The following is a 22722-nucleotide window of genomic DNA, read 5'->3' as shown; positions in this document are numbered from 1 at the left end:
CCTTTGTGTTGCATTTCAGTGGGTAAATGAGTCACCATGGACCGCCTCAATTGCTCTGACGATTGTTTAGCTCGACTCTGTTTATCTACAGGGACACCAGCTCACTAAACCCTAAGTCATGACGAAGTCCCTCAGTCCAATATTTACCACCGAAACCTCCGAATTTTGATAGTGTGAACAGATTAAATTTCTGGAGAAAAAAATGAGTCACAACTGCGGACACAATCATGCCCCACTTCTCTTGGCTGGACTTTCAGCCCCGTCTTTTCAAGTGAACATCATTTTGGTTAAGCTTTAAGGTTATGGATTAGATGATTCTTTACTGTTTGTAGGACTGAAATTTATTTTATGTCCCAAGACCCACTGCTTACAGACAAGGAGGATGCACATAAAATAACAACACTGACATGGACAGATTAATGACTATGACAACAAATAAGCAGTTATACGGTTATTGTACTTAAGTGTCCATCATTAAAATGCTCCTCCTCCTCCCAGCTGTCTGTCCTTTTTAAAAAAAAAAAAAATAATAATTCGTTTTCTGATTTTTTTCTGAAAACTGAAATTTCAGCAAACTTAAAAGTTTATTACCGCCATACCATGCAAAATGGATCTAATAAACCTGGATGCGACATCAAGTTTGATGTATGTAGACAGTGCGATGATCACACCGACTGAATCTTATGGGCTTCAACACAAGTCAGTACACAAGACAACATCATCAGTGTGTGTCATCCGCCTGCAAAGCAGTAGTGGTAAACAATGAAGTTAAGCAGGAACTGAGCCTTTGCATTAGTGGTGTTAATGTGTTGGCAGAAAAATCCAAACAACGGGAGGAGGGGAATCTGGACCTGGTCGTTTTCTTCTTTGTTGGAATCCCAAACATTTACTTTTGCTCGTTTTACCTCTTATCACTGGGTTTAGGGCCAGTGTCGTGTTGAACAGTGCTTCACTTTATGCTGCATTCTGGTTGGTTAGTAGATGTAGACGGTAGCAGCAGTCACATTGTGAGGGGGTTATCCTAAATTTCTGACACTGCCAGAATTTTGTCCCAGGCTATCTTTGGTTGCAAGACCGTGACAACAGCCATCTGTGAATCTCTGTCACAGTACAAGGGAGGACCACTGTTTTGTGTATTTAAATAAAGCAAATGATGTAGATCCAGCATCACTAATCTGATGTTTAAACATATAATTTCAGTAATTATAAATATATTTTTCATATTTTTCAATAAAGATTTTGTTAATTATCATTTTTTCAAATTTCAAAACTTCTTTTATTAATATTCCGGTAATTTTTTACTATATTGTTAGCTGCCTTTCTTTTTCCCCCCAATTTTTTTTTGAAAGAAATCAAGTGAATTTGCTCAGGTTTCAAAGGGATAAATCATTTTGGTGTCATACTTGAACACTGGCAAATCGTGGTGGGATTAAACCAGAGAGAAGAAAATGTTAAAATGATGCTTTATGCATTTTCTGCATTGTAACAGTTTCTACTTAATTAAATTACAGTGAAATTAACCTTTGAAAATCACTGCGGTAGATGGCAAAAAACCTATATCCCTTGAGGTAAATATGGGATGGGTCAGACGTCATGTTAGCAGCCAGAGTCAACATTCACTTCGTATCTGAAGCTTGAAATCCTGCCTGGAGTTTGGCCATAGTCTTTGAACTTATCCATGATAATCTGGACATTTTAGCCGGAATTCAGCTGAACAGAGAGACAGCTGTACCAAGAGTAAAATCTGTCTGTTTGCACCAAATGACCTCATTCTTTCAAGAAAATAGATACACTACTGCTCTTTCCTGTAGATATGAGCTATGTGCCTATTCCAAGATAAGGTAGGATCAACATGAATTCCCAAATATTTAAGTGGTGACTTGTTCAGTCTCAGTATTATGAACTGAAACTGTTGCAGGTTAGCACTCAGTTGGAAGAGGAAAAATGATTTCTTGTGTTTTCCTTGTGAGATAAGAGACTTTAGTAACACTTTCTGTGGATATTCCCCCATAGAGATTCAACAGAATGTCAATTGATATACAAGTTAAATTTCAACAAGAATTCAGTAGAATATCAGTAAGCCATGAATGACACTTATCAACATATCTATAAAATGTTATTGTGGATCCCACCATTTGTTGACCTGCTGCCTATTCACTACAACAGACTTGACACAAGCCGTCATCCAACCAGATGTTAAAATGCAATAAATTCATACAACAGAATGTGAGCATATGTCAACATGTTGAAATATGATGGTATTATGGTTTATTGATATTTTACTGAACTCTGGTTGAGGTTGAACTTATTTATCAAATGACATTTGCTGATCATCAGTAGAGGCCTATCCAAAGAAAGTGTGACAGTGACAGTACCACTGACAATAACAGCAGTGGGTGTTTTTGTAGTGCTGGTCACACGGTCATTATGGCGGCTGTGTTCATTTTCATACAAGTTCTTCATAGATACGGTGCTAAATTTGCAACAGCTAAAGGTGCAACATGGTTCAAAATTCAGGGCAAATAATGCCTCTTTTAGGAAATCTGGACCAGAGATTGCTGGACATTGCTGTACTTTTCAACAGTATCAGCGCTGGTCAAGAGACGAGCTTAGTTACAGGACTGCATAACTGTACACTGTTTAAACTGTTTACTTAACTGTGCAATAATATATACCTTTAGGACTTTAGGCAACAGTTCAACAGTGCAATATCCCAGTGCATATAAGGTGTATATATGTATACTTTTTAGATATGCTTTATTTCTTATTTATTATTGTTGTAATATTTTGTAGGATTAATGTACATACTTTTGATATAACTTATGCGTAATGCACATACTTACTAAGATTTGTATGGCACATATTTGTACATTTCATATTTCTTTCTATTTTCTTATAATTTAATTCTTCTCTTGGGAATTGAGAAACTGCAACTGACCTGATTTCCCCTCTGGGATCAATAAAGTATTTCTGATTCTGATTTACCAGTAGGTCTTATTAGACGAATAAGGACTGACAGTGGGGAGATAAAGGGATGTCGAGGCCCCATGCCCATGTTTGCCACAGTCTCCAAAATCACTCTTTCCACCACTGGCACAAGTAAAACAAATCAGGGCTTGTGTTTCTGAGATTGTTGCATTTTTGACTGTAAACATACAAGCATCACAAACTGAAGCTAATAACTGAATCCTGAGTAATAAAAGAAAGGTGATTAAATTGAATCGTGAGCACACCGGCTATTTCCACCCCCACTATGGACCCCTTTGAGGACGCACGAGGGCCAGCTATCACCTACAGGTGGCAGCTATAAAGGATCCTGTTAAACAGAAAAGGTAAAAAGTATCTGGGTTGGGATAGTTACCTCTGCAGGCGTCAATACATGTTAACAAAAGCTGGGATCTGTTGCACCTCTGCTGTCCCTGAGCTGGTGACAATGGACTTATGCTGCACAGATGACGAGTGGCCCCTCCTGATAAGCTGATGGGCGGTGACCATGTGGCTTACTGGACTATCAGCCATGGGTGGAAGCAGTGAATTAGATTACTCTTGTTGTCCTAACTGTCGATCTTTTTGTGGACATGCCCCCCTTTTTGTCTCAAGTCAGTTGTTTCACATTAAAGGCAGACTGTGCAGTTTCACAGGGGAAGGCGCCTCACCTTGTGATTATGTGGTGAAGAATGATGGAAACCTCAGAAATAAGGCTCTGGACAACTCTTTTACCCATCATAACCCAAAATATAAGAGCAGTTTACTCCATTGTTTTTGTGTCCATTTGACATCAAAACATTAGAGTTAATATAGACATTTAAAAGTGTCACATTAATTCTATGGGTTATTAGTCGTGGCATGAACCTGAAAGGTTTCATCTTTCCTCAGCCTCATCCTTGAAGACCCCATGAAGTGGACTCTTCCTCTCTTGATTTGCTGTATTTCCTGTTGAAACAGGATGTTTGGGCAGGATGATGTCACTATTTAAGACAGGAAGTACAAGTCGTGTGGTCATTTCAAAGCTCAAAGTTGTGTGTCCTCCCATTTGAACCTGCATAGTATAATTCCATTTTAGTATTGTAGTTTTTCTATTCAATTAATATTTTATTTTTATTTTATAATAATACCATACCACACAATACCATATAACGTCTGCATAGGCATCCCAGTAGAAGCTTGGAAACTCTGCAGTGGCATCAGATCCAAGCCCCTGGCTTTGACCTGGTTAGATTGAAACACTGTCTCACTGTGCTGGGGCAGAGCATCAGGATACACACTTTTTTTTTTTTTTTTTTTTTTTTTTTTTTTTTGTACAGTCTGAATCCTCTCCCCTCCTGTCCCTTTGCAAAAAATTCTGTGTAACTATGATGTATTTTAAATAAAATGTTTTCGTCTTACTCGCTGTTTTTTTTCCCCCGTTTGTGTTACTTCTGTAACAAGCACAACACTAGAGTTTACTACTCAGAACTTATCCTCCAGAAGTGATCTCATACCAGACTTGTTTTGCAAAATGAATAAATCAACTGGTTTGTGTCACTTTTATTGCATGTGTACATACAAACCTTTAGAAACACTTGATTTCTTTCAAAAATATTCTATATTTACCATTTAATTGGAAGAAAATCACTGTAAAATTACAACAAAATTATTAGTATTGTAATTTTTTATTATTCATTATTATATATATATAGATAGATAGATATAGATATAGATATATGTGTGTGTGTATATACATATATATATATATATACAACATATCTATATCTATATCTATAGATATATATATATACACACACACACATATATCTATATCTATATAGATATAGATATAGATATATATATAAACTAATTTTCTGGTTATTTTCTTGTCATTTTTATAGTTCTGTGCTAATTTTCAGGTAATTTTAGCTCATCACCTTTTTTCCACCTATATATATATATATATATATATATATATATATATTTTTTTTTTTTTTTTTTTTTTTTAAGAAATCAAGTGAATTTGAATTCTGTGACCAGAACTAAAAAATGAAAAGATATATTAGGGATGAGACGGGACAGCTGACTCTTGACAGCAGGTGAACTATTGAGTAAGTGGATGAACTCTGACAGTTTGTAGGTGGAGTGAAGTTCAGGGGGACTGAGGTCCTAGAAGTGACTGAGGGGGGACATGTGCCTCCCGTAACCCCCCGTCTGCTACGCCCTGGGCACTGCCCTGCCACCGCCACCCTGCAGCCTGATGGAGCCGCTGGACAGGGAGTGAGAAACCCTTTGGTAAACCTCCATTTCTCAAATCATCACAAAAAAGAAATTAAACATGTTGCTGTTGTGTCCACAGATCAACTCTTCCTCATAAGGCTGCTGATGGAGAAAATGGCAGATCATTAATGACTTCTTCTAACCAAACTTTTGATCCAGCAGGTGGCCACTTTACAGAGGAGGTATTAAAGGCACTCCCACTCCAGATTTGGAAATCCGGATCCTGTGCTAGGCTGGATCAGCATTATCCAACCTGACAGGGCTTGGAAAAACTGGGACAAAATCAGGGAGATCATTTTGATACTGATAAGAAAACAAAATGGGAATTGATTATCCAAACCATTCTGATCCAGGCTGATTTTTTTTTTTTTTTTTTTTTTTTTTTTTTTAAGTGAGCCCTGAAATATAATAATTTGTCACTGTTCCTCCCAGCCCCCATCCATCCCGCTATCTGCCAGAATAGGCTGCTGTAATACTCTTACCCATATGTTGTTAGAGCATTAGGGCGACGCTTTTTAAAGTAGGGGAGAGAGGCGCTTTAACTGGGACCCTCCCACTGGTCTCCACAACAAGAGTCACATGATATGATGCCCTCAGCCAGACTGTAAAGTTCAGCCGAGTCAGCCACGACGGGACAGGAAGTGGGACCTTCAAAATAAGGTGCATGTTAAGTAACTTTTTTTTTTTTTTTTTTTTTTTTTTTTTAAGACTTAGTCTAGTTTTGGTTTTAGTCAGTGTAAACTTAAGTTTTAATCTATAATTCCACTGAATCAATTTTCACATTTTCTTCCTGTAAATTCCTCATTAACTTATTTCTTAGTTAACTTTATGAATAAAATGGCATACATTCTTCTTTATAGCTTCTTGTAGTTTGTATCTCTCTTCTGTTTTATGCTGTAGGCCTCCCTACAGGGATAGTTCATCCATAATATATAATTTTTGTTATCAAGTCCTCACCATGTCCTGCCTTCAAGCTCATATGAAGGACATTTTACTTAAAAGCCTTCTTGGTGATTACTCCAAAAACCAATGACAAAACTCAGGGCCATAATTTTTACAGTTTCACATCAACAAAACACCATCATTTAAACTTGTGTTTAAACAGCTCACTCTCATCATGCTGTATAATCCAAGTCTCTGGTATCCAGTCGTACATTCACTATTTCCCAAACACACAGATGTACACTCTTGCAGCAAAGACCACTTATGAAAATCCTTTCATACACGACGTGTGTACAAGTGTGTCCATCCAAGCTGCTCATTCATCATCATCATTACTCTTGTCACTGTTATTTTTGTTATTGTACTATTATTATTATATTGTTATGTCATCATCATTATTATTGTTGAAGTAATAGTAGTAGTAGTAGTAGTATACAGAGGCTAACTCTGCCTTGCCTTGCCTTTATTTTGAAGGCAGCGTGTCTGACAATCCGGCCTCCCTCTCTGTGTCTTGACTCAGCTGTAGTCCACTACTGACTTGGCATCGCGCCTGCGGGCAGCAAGTTACTATTTATCACCTGAGACGATGCTGCTGAGGGTGTAGTCCCGGGCACCTGGCGTGCCTGCCGTCCTTCTCTTCCAGATCGTCCTCCGGACCGGGAGCAGCCTCAGTCATGTCCCTGTCTCTGGGGTGGCTGTCAGCCGTGCTGGCGGGGTTTTTCACCGTGCATGTTTTGCAGAAACTATGTTTCCCATACTTTTGGAGGGACCTTTTCTTCTTATTGAAAGTAATCAAGTACGGCGCCAAGCTGGAGGTGTTCAAGCTGACGTCCCGGGTGGTGACGGTGCTGGACAGGTTCATCCAGCAGGCGCAGCGCATCCCCGACAAGCCTTTCCTGCTGTACGAGGGCTCGACCTACACCTACCGGGACATCGAGGAGCGCAGCAACAAAATCGCCAATGTTTTCCTGGAGCGGGGCAACTTGAAGAAAGGAGACTCGGTTGCGCTGCTGATGAGCAACGAGCCCGATTTTGTCTGCGTTTGGTTCGGCTTGACCAAGCTGGGCTGCTCCGTGGCTTTCCTCAACACCAACATCAAGTCCAGGTCGCTGCTGCACTGCTTCAACTGCTGCGGGGCCAAGACGCTCATTGTTGGTGCAGGTAAAGCATCTCTCACACGGCGTTAGTGCGGCCAGTATACTCTTTGGGGGAGTTTATTTCATCAGGTTTCACAGGGGCTATCCCCGTTTGCCCTCCCTGCCTGGCTCTGAGAAGTGTCCCGTTTGAGAGAATAAGATCCGAGCCACATGTTTCGCAACAGATTTGACCGCTCCCCGGTTTCCTGCGTCTCCGTTTATAATTACTTCCCAAAGAGCTTACATCCACTAACCGCTGGACCAGGCGGGGTGTTGTAATTTGGTCAGTGTGCCGATAGATCGTTAGAGGTACACACAGAACAATAAAGGTGCCAGCTGGAGCCGAAAATGGTTCTTCAGAGTGGTGCCATGGGACAGTGTTTTTTTTTAAGCGGGTTCCGGGCCCACAGGGGTCACTGAGGATCCTCCTCGGTGTCCTCTGCAAAATGAGGAATAGTTTAAATGCTTGTGAAAGGCATCTCAACTTTTCTCTCCTTCATGTTTTTGAGAGAAATCAAATTAATTTGCCAAGGTTTTAAAGGTTTGATTTTAGGATCAACTAAATCACTAGAATTGTCACAATGAAGAAAAATAAGAGTGATTATTTTTACACGTTATAATCTCACCTCTTTGAATCTTTGTTAGTGTTCAAGACTCACATCTAAACAATTTAATACTTAATACAAACAAATACTTTTCCTTATCAGCATCCTCCAGGGCAAAATTAATTTGAGATAGGGGTCTGGGACTTAACGAAAGTCAGTTTAGGGGTCTAGAACATGAGAAAGTGAAATGAAAAATGAAATAATCTGTCACAGGCGAGAACCTTTTCTGATTCTACCAAGAGCCAGGTTCAGACCATGGTTCTCTAAAGAACCTTTTTTTTTTTTTTTTTTTTTTTTTTTAAATAGAACAAAGGTGCCTCATAGAGCCATAAAAACAGATCTTTAAGAGAGAAGAGAAAAGGTGAAACAGCAGTTAATTCTCATTTCTTAAAGCTAAACCACAGGTGTCAAGTGGACCTGAATATAGTTCTTCATAGTGATGCTACAGGAGAGACATTTCTGATTGGACAAAGAACCACAGTGAAACCACAGTTCTTTAGAGAAACCTTTCTTTGAATGGCTCCTCAAAGAATCTGCAAAGGAGCCGTCCAAAAAAGTTCTTGATGTGATGGTAAAATGATTCTTTAAAAATAACTTGAACCAAGAAAATAAATGTTCTCTGAGAACCTTTTTCAAAATTGTTCTTATTGAAGCCAGTTGGTTCAGTGAAGAACCCTTTCAGATGTTTTTTTTTTTAAATGAGGAACCCTCCATAAAATAAAATTGTTCTTTGGTAGTTGATTAGATACCCATACAACAAAACTGCATTCTTAACAACATTCAGGGGGGAACATAGTTAATATATTTAATCAACATATCTTGTACATCATGTCAGCCAGTTTGCTTTAGCCACCAAAAGCAGAAAGGTTTAGGAAGAAAAACCTCTTAGTTACTGTAACATGTGCAACAAACACACACCGCTCACGCTGGACTCAAACTCAGGTCACCTGGGTGAAAGTCGGTTGTTTGACCCGTCCACCACCTCTCCATCCTTCTAGTACTGGCATCAGACTAAGTCATTGCAAATGTTCATGTGACACAGTACAAAAACAACAATAATCCAGTTACAAAATATGTGAATCCAGTTCAGTTGAATGTAATTTTTAGGAGACAGGGCTCTTCTGTGTGTCATCTTGGAGGAAATATTGCTCCTGAATGCCTCCTGCTGTGGCTCTTTGTAGTATATGGGTTAGAATAACATGTATTTGCTCTCTAGCATACTGTTAAAAAACAATGTCAGATTTGGACTCACTCTTAGGCGCTTGCCAGATGCAGCTGATGCCCTGATGGCACAGGAGCGATGTTTTTACAGTTGATTTGTTTCACTGTGTTAGAGCCATGTGACAGAGTGACAGATCCAACCACTGGTGCCTTCTCACACATTTTCCATCCCAACAACCCCAATGTGCTCTCTGCAATGCCGTGTTAGAGCAAGAAATGGACATTAGAAGTCAATAAACACTGATAGACTTGACATGGTAAGATATGCACTAAGTGTCAGCATCATTTTGTACTTGCTGGTGAAGCTGTTCCTAAGTTATGGGACCAAAGTGAAACCCCTGTGGGCCCCTATGGGAGTCCTAAAAATAATTTAATTCTGTCTGATTGTATTCACGAAAATACAATCACTATTAAAATAATGTTAAAGCCACCATAGGTTAAAATAATCACATGCATATAAAAATAAAAATTGGCGTAACACCTCTAGTGAAGGTAGATTACAGATTTCTGTACTTGGCCTAACAGGACAGAAGGAAGGAAAGAAAGAAAGAAACAAAGGAAATGACAGGAGAAGTGCTGAGTAGTGCTTCAAGCCTGCTCAGTTTCACTTTTTGTGTCTTCAGTATCCTAATTTCATTAATGATGCACAATATACATACAACAACTAACTCCATACTGGAAGTATATTTTGGATAAGATGCAGAATAACTTGGGATCCTTATTGTAATTTAACTTTGTGTTAACATCATTTAATACCTGGTTCAGTGGAAAAGAGTGTTTTTATTCTCCGTGCACCTATAAAGAGTGAACTGAGTGATGCACAGTAGAGCTGAACAATGAATCAAACTATTATAGAAATTGCATGACAGCCAAGTACATGCACTTTTTCCATAAATGTTAATTCCATTAATGTCATAACATTACACGCCTAAGGGAAAGTTTGATTTTCCTCAGATAATTAACATACAGAAGCATAGAGTTAATAACTTACTTTCATTAGATCAGTTAGAAGGTTGATACACAAAAAAATGCTGTCTTACATGAATTAATAGAACAAGTACAAAAATACTTAGAAAAATACGTAAAAAACATAGAAAATTACATAGGAAAAATTCCAAAATGACAGACAAATGACGCTAGAAAACACAAATTTTAAGGTTTATTGGGAGGATAGGAGTCCCATCACGCTGTTTATACACTATGTGTACATATGTGAGACAAAACATTGTTGTAAATAACATGTTATGGTGCTACAGAGATGCCCTGGCCTACTAATTCTCAAAAGGACCAACACATTTTACTGTCCAGATGTAAGAAAACATGCAAAAGTGATCATTCCCACTAAAATTGTGAATATCTCTGTATCTGAAAAAAATTATCGTAATATGATTTTCTTTTTCTTTTTCTTTTTTTTTTGCCATATCATTCAGCCGTAGTTCGGCTCTTGACAGTCCTTGTTGAACCATGTGTTTTGTGATTCTTGATTATTAGGCTCCATTTCCTTTAAGAGGGCTGTAACCATATCACATCGATAATCCACACTTAAAAAGCATATCTCACTCATACCACTCGTGATTTGTCCGCTGCATTACCCAACTCTGTAGGTCTTACTTAAAGGGATAGTTCACCCATGTTGAGACATGAACACACACAGTGGGAAAAGTATTCAGAATTTTTAAAAATGAAATAATCGACATGGGCAAGATTCCGGTCGGTTAGAGGTTCTGAATGTCAGTTTCGATTAATTTTCAATAAATTGAAGCCCAAACGTGCTCAGATTTCATTTTGTCCTCCAGACCTGGTGGAATGTCTGAAAGACATCTCAGCCAGTCTGCAGGAGGACAGCATTCAGATCTGGGCCCTTGTGAGCCAGAGTGACCACACGGACATCCACCCTCTGTTGGATCATATTGCTGCTGCCTCCATCCAGCCCGTACCGGCAGCATTACGAGCCGTGACCGTCCTCAAGACTCCCACCCTCTACATCTTCACCTCTGGAACCACCGGTGAGTCGATTGCTCTCTGTAGTTCAATGTGCAATACCATCTGAAAGGACAATACCACTGATTTTGAATGTTTGGCTCATTTACTACAATTTACCCATCCTATTTAAATTTGTTTTTAACCACTGAGATTAAAATGTCTTTTGCAAGAGAGACCTGACCAAGGTAGCCATACAACATCACAACAAATAAAATGGCAACATATACAACATGATATGCAAAAATTCACAATGAACAGTAAGGCAGCCATTCACACACAGTGACCTCTCAAGAAACAACAATTACATGCCTTCATTCTTTATGATTAGATTATTCCAAGCCCAAAGTGCATAGTGGGAACATGCCAGTTTCCCGGGGTCTGTCCAAACCCAGGGTACATTAGGAGGGTACCTGGTAACTACATGATCTGAAGATTAAGATTAAGGATTTCACAACATATAATCAAAATCCCTCCTTTTCAACTTTTGTTTGGGGCACAAACCTTATAGTGTCCTGATTCTGCAGATTCATCACCATTTTTAAACCACAGAACAGTGGTATTCACAGTGTAAAGTCAACGATTCCCCAGTAGGGCTGGCCCTGGCGTCTTGGGGGCCCTTGGCAGTATTTCCTTTGGAGGCCTTTGACGAGATTGACCTGTCAGTTTTCCCATAGAAAAATATCCTGTCTGATTCTGCCAAGCAAACCTGAACTGTCAGTGGATCAAATCCCAAACGACCTGCAAATATAAAGGAGCCGCTGCATTGAAATCAGTCATTTTCATATACTAATGATTTTGCATATTTAGCATAATATCTACAAAATGTATGTGTCATGTTTCTGCTCATTTTTTCCAAAGAAAGCAGTCATATTTTAGAATTACTATATCATTTTCCTCCCTTTTATCCAGCCACTGGTTTGCATTCATTCCTCTATGATATGAAAATGAACTTTTAGAGACTTCAAACTTTCTTCACACCAGTATTTCATCACTGTAATAAAGTCGTCCACATTAGTTTTCCTAAAAGCAGCAGCACTGTTGTGTTTTGATGATTTGCACCTGGTGGAGTGAAATTGTCCCTCCGCCAGGGAAAATAGTCCCCGAGGAAACGTTTGCTTTCCACAGCCAATTATCAGTCCTGTGGATAATGAATGGTGATGACTTTGTTAGCCACAGAAGCAGAACATTATAAGGTGGGTTTTTTCAGTCAAACACTCACATTTTAAAATTGAGGGATTTTGATTATATGTTGTGAAATATTCTGTACATTCATCTGATTTGCAAAATGGTTTTGTTGCACTTTAAAATGTGGGGAAGTCGTAGGAAATGAACCAAACATTCAAAATCACTGTTACTGCTGACAGCCATTCAAACACAGTGGCCTCCAAAAAGTTTCATATAACATTTTCAGATGTTTGTGTTGTGTTTTTTTTTCTGCCAGGCTATTTTTATTGTAGTGTGAGTAAATAAGTTTCATATTGTCAACAAATTGTGCAGTAGTGTGGGCTGAGGAGCAGTGCAGATGGAATCATAAATTAGACCTACTCATTTGTGATCAATGAATAGGCTATTATGGTCCACAACAGTGTGTGTGTGTGTGTGTGTGTGTGTAACAACACAAAGGCTGCATTGGCACTGGAAGAGGAGTTTTGTATTTTATTCATCCAACTCCAGAACTTGTAACACATTTTTCAGTAACCTGCTGTCTTTCACACCATGTAACATTTTACTGAGATTTAAAGGGCTACTGTGTATTGTCAGTACCCAACACATGCCACAGGTTTGTTTTCCATGCTGGGAAAAAAGTCAAAAAGTCATTCCCAGTGAGTTCCAATTACACAATCAAAATCCAGTGTTCAACATGAGTTTTAATCCAATAATCCCTGACCCAAATTGACCGAGCCAAGCCTGGAGACTTAGCAGAGAGAGAGAAGACGTGGCTTAGGACTGAGACTTGGGCAACCTTATTTTAACAGAGGCCCTGTCCAAGAGCCCTGGTAGGAGTGGACAGTGAGGAAGGAGACTATAGAGATTATAAACCAGTGATGAAAGCGAAAGGCATCAGATGGTTAAAGGACCATACCAGTGATTTTGAATGTTGGCGCCTTTACTACAACATCCCTACATTTTACATCACAACAAACCATTTTGCAAATCATGGGAGGATATTAAAGATTTTACAACATCTAATCAAAATCCCTTTATTTGCAAATTAGAAGTTTTGGTGGAAACACCCACCTTATAATGCTTTGCTTCTGCTGCTAACCAAGGTCGTCAACAACATAAACCACACAACTGATAATTGGCTGTGGAAAGCAAATGTTTCCCCAGGGACTGTTTTCCAGAGGAGGGATCGTTTCACCCTGCCAATTTCAAGTCATCAAAACACAACAGTGCTGCTGCTTTTAGGAAAACTAATGTGGACAGTGATGGAATACTGGTGTGAGGAAAGTCTGAAGTCTCTGGGTGTTCATTTTCATATCATAGAGGAATAAATGGAAACCAGTGGCTGGATTAAAAGAGAGGAAAAATAATATGGGAGTTCTAAAATACGACTGCTGGCTCTGGGAAAATGTTAGCAGAAACATGAAGTATTGTGTCGAGGCTGAACATGCAAAGTCATTGCTGTGGTCTTTCAACTTTGCAAGGCAGCTGACAGGACTAAGAGGATGAAGACAGGATAGAGTGAAGCAGGTAGGTCCCGCCGCTTGGAGAGCTTCAGTGAGAACAGAGAGGGACGTCCCAGCAGAATGAGCCGCTCTGAAGCCACTAGTTGTGATGGCTTTAGAGAAATAACAAGGATGAAACTGTTACTATTATTATTATTTACACCAAGAATTTGAGACATCACTGTCATCATTTATCAGTACTGTTGTGGCCATTTCCCCATCACGACGGGTGGATGTGACTTCCTTTGGGTCTTATTCAAATGATTTTATTTCTCATTTTCAGTGTATTTTTTTCCAACATCATTTCATGGTTTTGTATTTTCCCAGGTCTCCCCAAGGCAGCAGTGATTACCCACCTTCAGACTCTGAAGGGAGCAGGAGGTTTCTGGGCATTTGGTGGGACAGAAGAAGACGTGGTGTACATACCTCTGCCCCTGTACCACAGCGCAGCCTCCTTGATTGGCATCGGAGGAACCATAGAGATGGGTAGGCCTCAAAATATTTATACATTAAGATATATATGACATGAAACAGCAGGTAAACCCGGGTGTTACTGATGATATTAATTAAGGTTCTGTTCCATTTAAGATGAAATATATCAGCAAACTATATCAGCAAAACACAACAGGTTGGCTTGCATTACTGCTCCTATAAATATTTTTTTTACATACATCAGGCAATACACAAATATATGCAGTTTAAGATTTATTCTTGACACTCATCATCAATGTTGATATTTCAATTTCTTAAATAACACTTAATGTAATGATGGTTCTTCGCAAATTAATTATACAATCTTCATAAATATTACATTTTATCAACACTCTATTGTCATTCCTACATTTATAAAGCAGTTATAAATATAAGTATGCAATGGCAAATGTAATTACACTTTCATGCAATTAAGATATGTAAAAATAATAATAATCTTGCACGTATTTATTAGTGCCTTGTGAGTCATTTGTTAAGGAACATTATTGTAAAGTGTGAGAGTTTTCCATTGTACACCAATCCACTGCATGAATTTAAGAGCGCAGTCTTCTTGGTCCAGAGGCGTCTGCATGTGCCAGTCAGATGCTGTGAGATCCATGTGGTGGTTTGGTAGATGCAGAGAGCCAGTAAAATGTTTGGTAAGCTGGCACAGAGGATTGCAGATGATGTTCAGTGACCCTCGATCTAACAGGAAAACAATGTGAGCTGTTTGTGGACCCTTCGTCTCACTCCAGTTAGCAGCTTAATTAATGGCTTCAAAGCAGGAAGTGCAAGTATATGACACTGGAGACTGTTATTATCGTTATTATGTTGATGCCTCCCACTCCACTGCGAAGGCATTTTGTGTTCTTGGTTTGATTTACACCAAATGCCAGTCTTAACCCCATGTAATCCTGATCTAATCTCTGCTTTTGTGGCTTAACATGGAAAATAATCTCCTGCCTTTGGATTTTAACAACATAGCATAGTGGAAAATGATTATTGGGATAGAAAAATGGCAATTAGTACAGCACATTCTTCATATGCTATGCCATTTCCATATCACATAGTTGACCAAATTAAACTTTTGTCGGTTTTTACTTTTCATACTTTTACCTGAAAGTGATGATTTTTGATGAATAGATTCAAACATCAAACAGTTATGTGTGTGATCGATGCAGGGAGGATTTCCCTTGTTGTAGCTATGCACCTTTGTGTGACAGGCCTACCACGCTACTCTTTGGCCAATCCATGTGAAAGGTTAAGCAGCTCTTTTTTTGGCCCAACAAAGTGTTTTTTTTTTTTTTGGCAAATCCATTTGGAACTTTTTGAGAGATCCTGCTGACAAACAAACAGACTGAATTGGGTGAAAACACGTTTTAATCAGCTGTCCCATTCTTGTGTCTTTGTTTGCTTCATTTTATTGTCATAACTCCTGCCAAAGCTGACTGACAGTGCAATGTCCTTCTGCACCGTTGACCAACATTCTGGACATGCTGTACTAACAAACCTTGGGGAGGTCAGTGTCCCAACAGTTTCAGTTGTTTCAGTCCGTAAAGACGGCAGACAGTGCTTATCTGTATGTTTTATTTGCTCTGGAGTTACCTGGCGGGCCACAGAGAATGGGACACTTGTAGTTTGTACCTCAGTCGTCTGTGAAGGATTGCGTGTTCTGGGTCGGGGTTACCAAAGGCTGCGTGAGGAGGCCCCTTGTCCTGTGTTCTTCCACCGGCTGTGATGACTTAGTAAATGAGATGCCTCCCAGATATTGTCATTAGTCATAATTATGGCTGTACAGGGTGTCCACAAAGTCTATTTACAATTCAGAAAATCTATTACAAAAGCAATTGATGAGATATGTTAATCAGACTTGTTCTATGTACTCAGTGGTTATCAAAGTTTTTAATCACACTGCACGTCAACGACCTGGAGCAAAAGATCACTGATGCCATTTCCACCATTGATGAGGCTATACTACAGCGAACATGGCAAGAAATCGAATACCATCTTGATGTGCTTCGTGCAACTAATGGTGCCCATACAGAGGTGTATTAAATGAGGCAAAAAAACCCCACTTCAATATCTACTCCTCATTTTGTTATAATTTCCACAGATTTGTCTATTCATTTGCTTTTGTAATAAATTTGTTAAATTGTAAAGAGACTTTATGGACATCCTGTATATCATCCTCGATGCCTTTCAGTGTCACAGGTTGCTGTGCTGGTCAGGGAGGCTCTGTAGTCTCTCTGCGCCAGGGAACCTCAAGGAAAAATCCAACCTCTTTAGTGTCAGCGCCTCAGAATCAAACAGAAAGGGCTTCATTCTAGTATCATCATTTTATGCTGACATTGAGGACCGTGAAGAAATCACAAACTGAAGTAGACATGGCAGGTTGAGAGGAAAATTAGCTCATCATATAAGTAAAATTGCAACGCTTCATCATAAAATAACTCCTGCAGCACGTTGAGCAAAACAAACTGATGATATCTAGCTGTGCAAGAGGATGGAGGGGTGTGGGGTGGTCCTTTTAATATTTGTATTACAAATTAGTTTGCTGTTGTTAACGTCGAATACTGAAGTGTGAATGTGCCTTTGTCTGTGCCCACTATGCTAGGTGCAACCTGCGTCCTGAAAAAGAAGTTCTCAGCCTCCCAGTTCTGGAACGACTGTAGAAAATATAACGTGACCATCTTCCAGTATATCGGTGAACTCTGCAGATACCTGTGCAACCAGCCTAAGGTAATGCGCCGTTGTATCATGGCATTTTGCAGTGCTCTATTGAGAACCTCTTGTCTGAAAAGATAGTGTAATAGTCATAGTATTAATAATGATGATGATGATGATGATAGGAATGGGGTGGGAATCACTGGGTAACTGGACATTTGGTACGATCACAGTGTTTTCCCCACGATAACAATGGAATCACAATGCAGGTGATTCTCTTATATGTGATATTTTGTTAGATAATCAGCTACATTACATCACGATATCTGTAACTGAAGAAGGAAGAATATCCTGGAAAAGGCAAAATAATTTCCCAATAAGTTTTAATCTGAGTTTTAATCTGCACAGCGACTGCCGCACGAACATGACAGAACAGTGACAGTTTAAACACCTCAAGGCAGGGAACAAAGACACCTCGTATGAATTCAAATGTGCATTTGTGCAAATAAAATTGAGCACTTAAATATCCATACTTTGCGGAACTGTATTGATAACATCTTGTAAGAGGAATTATCTCATTATATTGCATTATCAATTCATTGTTCCACCCTTACATCGGAAAAATCTACTTACTTGTTGAGCACTTTCTAAAACCAAAGTTACAAAATGCTGCTGACAATAAAAAGCACAAACAAATGACAATCACTTCATGTAGGAAATGTGTAGGAAATATACAGTTCAAACTGGAGGTAATTCATTTTTCATTCTTTCAAAAACATAGGGGGAAAAAATCAATTAACAAATTACCAAAAAATTACCACTACATTAGCAAAAATTACTTATAAATTAGCAAAATGTTTAAAAAAAAATAAGAAAACAATTATCAAAATGATGTATTTAAACGTCAGTTCAGTGATGCTGGATTAGTGTCAGATTTCTCGTGTCCAAATGCTTGTGAGAGGTTTATGAATGCAGCTTTGAGAAGCATTAAGGACCGTGAGCCATCCAGAGGACCTGATATAAATAATTAGTGGAAAAAAAACTCTGTGGCTGTTAAAAATTGGCATCCAGGCTGAAACCAGGAGCCGGGCCATCAAGTGTCCTAAAACTTATCAGTGAAATCTTAAAAGTCAGCTCTACAGTGTGCAGGCTGCCAGTGTGGGGCCGCTGAGGAAATGTGATCCTGTCTCTCAGTGAAAAGGCTGGCCGACTTCTGGACAATCTGGAGCCGATCTTAAGGTCTTTTTGATTAAGGCAAATGAAAAGGACAGTAGGGGAGACTGGGGTAAGTTGAGCCAAAGGGTAAGTTGAGCCACCCCCTGTTGCTAGGAAACGGTAAAAAATATTGATCATGTGACCAAATATTTAGGAGGAAGGCATCATTTCATGGAGTCTGTGAAGGTAAGAACCACATGGGTAAAGTTGTTAGACATTTATTTCCAAAAAAACATTTTTTACTCTTGAAAGTGAATTTAGTCTATCATAAGTTTCATGAGAATTGTGTTAAAACCAAAATAGATCATTTTAAATTTGTTTTATACATCAATTGTGGTATCTATGAGCTACAACATGAGGTCATAAACCTAGCATAAAAGTGCGCCATTTTAGCTGTGGGGACTAAAAAAGTCAAAATGGTAGCTCTGGGGTAAGTTGAGCCATTTGGCCAGGGGTAAGTTGAGCCACCAGCTCGGGCCGTTTTGACCCCTTAAGCATTTATGAGGGTTAAATATTAAATCTCTAAAACTCCCCAAACCTCACAGTGTTGGTGGTACAGCAAGGAGGTCTGAGCAATTTGTATTCCCCTGCAACCTCGACAGGTGGAATATTATGAAGATCCAATGCATCTCAGTTTTGTGATGGCCAATAGTGGCCGTGGCCACCAAATAGTGGCCGTGGCCACCAAATGTGTTACATTCATATGTTCATAACTGACCTTACTGTCAGCAAGGACACCAAGAAGCTAGTGTTCTAGTGTTTTCTTTCCAAAAACACAGTTGTTAATGTTCTCTTCCCAAGCGCACTTTAAGGCATATTAAAACAGCTGTTTATTGTACCTGTTGAACTGTGTTTAATACATAAAAATACACATGAATTTGAAGAAGTGACTGTTATTTAGGGAGGGAGAAGGTGAGGGAGGGGTGGGATGGAGGTGGGGAGGAGGGTGTGGGGTGAGTAGGGATACGGCTCAACTTACCCCGCTCCTATGCTCAACTTACCCCATACACGGGGTAAGTTGTGCCACGAGACCACTTTTTTTTGGACATGCTACATTATAGAAACAGTTATGTTTACATTCATTCTGTTTGTTTGAAGAGATGCACAACATCCTGAAATATATGCAGATATATTAGTTAGTGACAAAACTATGATTGCCTTGATGTAGTGATCCTAAATATGAAAAATGGCTCATCTTACCCCAGTCTCCCCTACAATGGTCAAGGCATGAAAAGATGAAGGGAGGTAGAATAGAGACAGGACAGATTTAACCCTCTCCTACATTCATTTTAAAAAAAAAATAGGGATGAGAAAAGAATGGATTCAGTTACACATCCTGACTGCTTTTTTTTTTTTTTCCAACAACCCTGACCCTGAATCGATACTTTGACCATATTTTGAACATATATTTTTTATTTTACTCAGGGGGGAAATGTTTCTAATTAGAGTGTAACAGAAGGCCGTGTAACCTGTTCAAATACACACTTACTTCCAGGTCTCTGGCAGTTAAGCCTGTCATCACAGGAATTAAAGACTCCAAGATCATGCTTTAGATCAAAAGTCTAAAGTCAAAAGTCAAAGTGGAGAACTTTGGCTTTAATCACTTAGAACACTTTGTATGCACACTGTGCCACAGTTAAGTATCTCAAGTCAAATAAGACCAATTTGTGAGCCAATTAGGGTTACCACACATTTTGTTGAAAGCTTAAAGTAAATTTGACTGATGTGCTTATGATGTGTCCTGTTTCCATAGTGTAGTGTTTAAAAAATAAGTAATTAAAGATCATGAATTACTGTAAAGCAGCAAAATTGCAAAACTCACAATGATTACAGAATCGCACTTCATATAAAATCAGCACAAGTATCATGAATCGTATCATATAGGGGGATCCTTGTTGATTCCCATCCCTAATAAAAATATGTTCCTTAATCCCAGTTTAAATTAGGATTAATCAGAACTAAATTAGATGTGATAAATCTGTGATATTCAGTGCATCCAAGGACTTTTTTGGCAATCAAGTGTTGCCATTTACTTTTTTGGTGCATCCACTTTTATTTAATTCAGTGCATGCCTACATCTCCCAGAATGCCTTTCAAGAAATTCCAGAGACGGGACATGAACTTGTTGCTTTGGGTCACAAGTGAGCACATGGGCCTGTGCTGCAACTAGATCGGCGTGTAGTTGGTGAACATTCGGGCGTGTCTTACAGTTGCGTCCATGCCCCTCGTGTGAAAAACAACATGTCAGCGGCCTCAATCTGCTGGATTTCTGCCTGTGCGCTAAACTAAATGTTAAACTTAGTGCTAAATTAAATGACACTGATAACTGTGAGTTGAGGAAGAAGCTGTTGTGCACTTTGATTCTGTGGTGCTGACACAAAAACCTGACACATAGTAAGTCTGTACCTACATTATCTATGTTTGGGCAGTTATCTACACAAATACATATATATAAAAAAAAGCAGCACCAAACAACAAAATGAACCCAAAAATGTGAATTATTCTATCAGCATGTCGTTTTCTCTCTGAAAAAGGTTCGTTTGAGGTCACCGCTTCTTCCAAATCAGCCCAAAAACATTGTGCACAACTGTGTTACATTTTCATGGCCAACAGACAAACAGCACATTTGTTTTGGTGTTTGCATCCGTGGTGCTTGTAGACGTACACACACACATACACACACACACACACACACACACACACACACACACACACACACACACACACACACACACAAACATGCGGCTGTGCAATCCCCTCGCTGAGGCTGGACTCAAAGTCCTCTTTGTCCACTCTCTGTCCATTAGTCTCGCCCTAATGCGTCAGGGTGAAAGGCTGGCCGTGGTACAGTCCTTGCCAATGACGGACAAAGGTTGACGCAGTGAAGATGGGCACGTAGCACACAGCCGCTTATTCAGAAGTTCAGTACGTGTGCATAAGCATGAGCCCTAATGATGTGCTCTATGAATATACATGGCGACTGCATAATACACACAGCGGTGACGCAGTGAGCACACGGACTCGAGGACGCACTCGCAGCCTCAGTTCATGGCTGATCAGAAACATGTGAGCGTCTCTCAGCTGTGACTTTTGTACCTCACAGTGTGGGTGCTCACACGCGGGCCGTCTTACATATTTACTGTCCTGTAACTTCCCAGGAACGCTTTGGTTTCATCACTTATCAAATCCACAAAAATAGAAGAATTCAGTTCTGATTTTAATCCCAGAATTTTGAGATCAAAATCCGAATTCTTACTTTAACAACAGAACGTCACACCCTGACTTTAATCTCAGAGTTTTGAGGTTAACATCGGAATTCTGGAGAGAAAACACAAAAAAAGGCCAGAATTCCAACTTTTCTGTCGGAATTCCAAGATTAATCTCAGAACTCCGTTGTATGTATGTGTGTGTGGCCCTAATCCTCTTCTGTAAACACCACTACAGATGTTTTCACCAACAAATGCAACAGCAACAATAGTAGTGATGATGATGATGGTGATGATGTAATAAGAATGATAATGATATTAGTCTGGTATTGATAGTGTACATTCAATGGAAATAGAATAGAATAGAATAGAATAGAATAGATCTTGATTGTCCATCGGGGTGAAATTTTGTCTTCGGCTGACCAAAACACAGGAAATAAAACAAGCAGTTAGTCAAACAAACACAAAGACAAGGTCACATTACACATTACAAATGGTTCATGTTGATGAACCGGTCACCTTGTAAAGTTGACAATATCGATGGCATGAGGGAAAGTTGCCAGAAGGACTCTATAGCGCCTCCTGGCTGGAGAGAGGATGGGAGCAATCTGCCCGGATACTAACTACCTAACTATTTTACTTGCCATTGACACAATCCTGGGAAGTTTGTTGTTGCATCCACAGTTTAGTTGACCGAACCGGGCAGGAAGATGAAAGTTTTGTAAATCAGTTCTACAGTCTGCCGACTAACACTGAGGCCACTGAGCCTTTTAATTAGATGAAGTCTCTGTGAGCATCTCTTGAAAATATACTCTGTATGTGCAGAGCAGATATTTGTTTTCCACAGTTTCAACATGTTGGCCATCAAGTGAAACTGTCTGTTTTCAAATCTCGTTTTGTACATAGAATTCTTAATTCTTTTCTCTTAGCCACACTGATTTCTTGCTGGCTAATGTGCCACCATGTTTGAAGGGCCTTGGTGTGGGCCAGATGGGCAGCTTCACCCAAAAAAGGGTCTGTTTTCTGTTGGAGGCCAACCAGCGCCATGTCATCATCATGCCTAAACAATCCAAAATATTTCTCTTTGATCATAAATCATTAGTAAGAAGAGAGAAAAGCACAGGGGGAGGCACACAGCCTTGCGGGCAGCCTCTGCTCAAAGTGTGCATGTCCGACATGCTCCCCCCGACACACACACTCTGTGGGCGTCAGGAATGAAAAGCTCTGGTCCAGAGAACTAACCCCTTATTGATGTGGAGATCAATGAGCCTTTTCAGGAGAATATGTGTTTTCATCGAATTACAGGCTGAGCTCAAATCCACACACAGAACCCTGGATCCAGCATGGCACTAATCATTTATTT

The 22722-nt window shown here is 39.4% G+C and overlaps 1 protein-coding gene across 1 annotated transcript in view; it reads left to right on the top strand.

Annotated features, from left to right (window-relative positions):
* The first annotated feature begins 6722 nt into the window (after positions 1-6722).
* Positions 6723-22722, top strand: part of slc27a6 (solute carrier family 27 member 6) — a 32277-nt gene continuing 16277 nt past the window's right edge. The window contains exons 1-4 of the mRNA XM_030065344.1: positions 6723-7350; positions 10948-11157; positions 14131-14289; positions 16889-17013. Coding sequence (XP_029921204.1) covers positions 6864-7350; positions 10948-11157; positions 14131-14289; positions 16889-17013 — 981 coding nt within the window. The 5' untranslated portion in view covers positions 6723-6863. The remainder of the gene's footprint in view (positions 7351-10947; positions 11158-14130; positions 14290-16888; positions 17014-22722) is intronic.

The sequence above is a fragment of the Myripristis murdjan genome, chromosome 12 (genome assembly GCF_902150065.1).
Source record: "Myripristis murdjan chromosome 12, fMyrMur1.1, whole genome shotgun sequence".
Lineage (NCBI taxonomy): Eukaryota > Metazoa > Chordata > Actinopteri > Holocentriformes > Holocentridae > Myripristis > Myripristis murdjan.
This window is presented reverse-complemented; position numbering and strand designations above follow the sequence as displayed.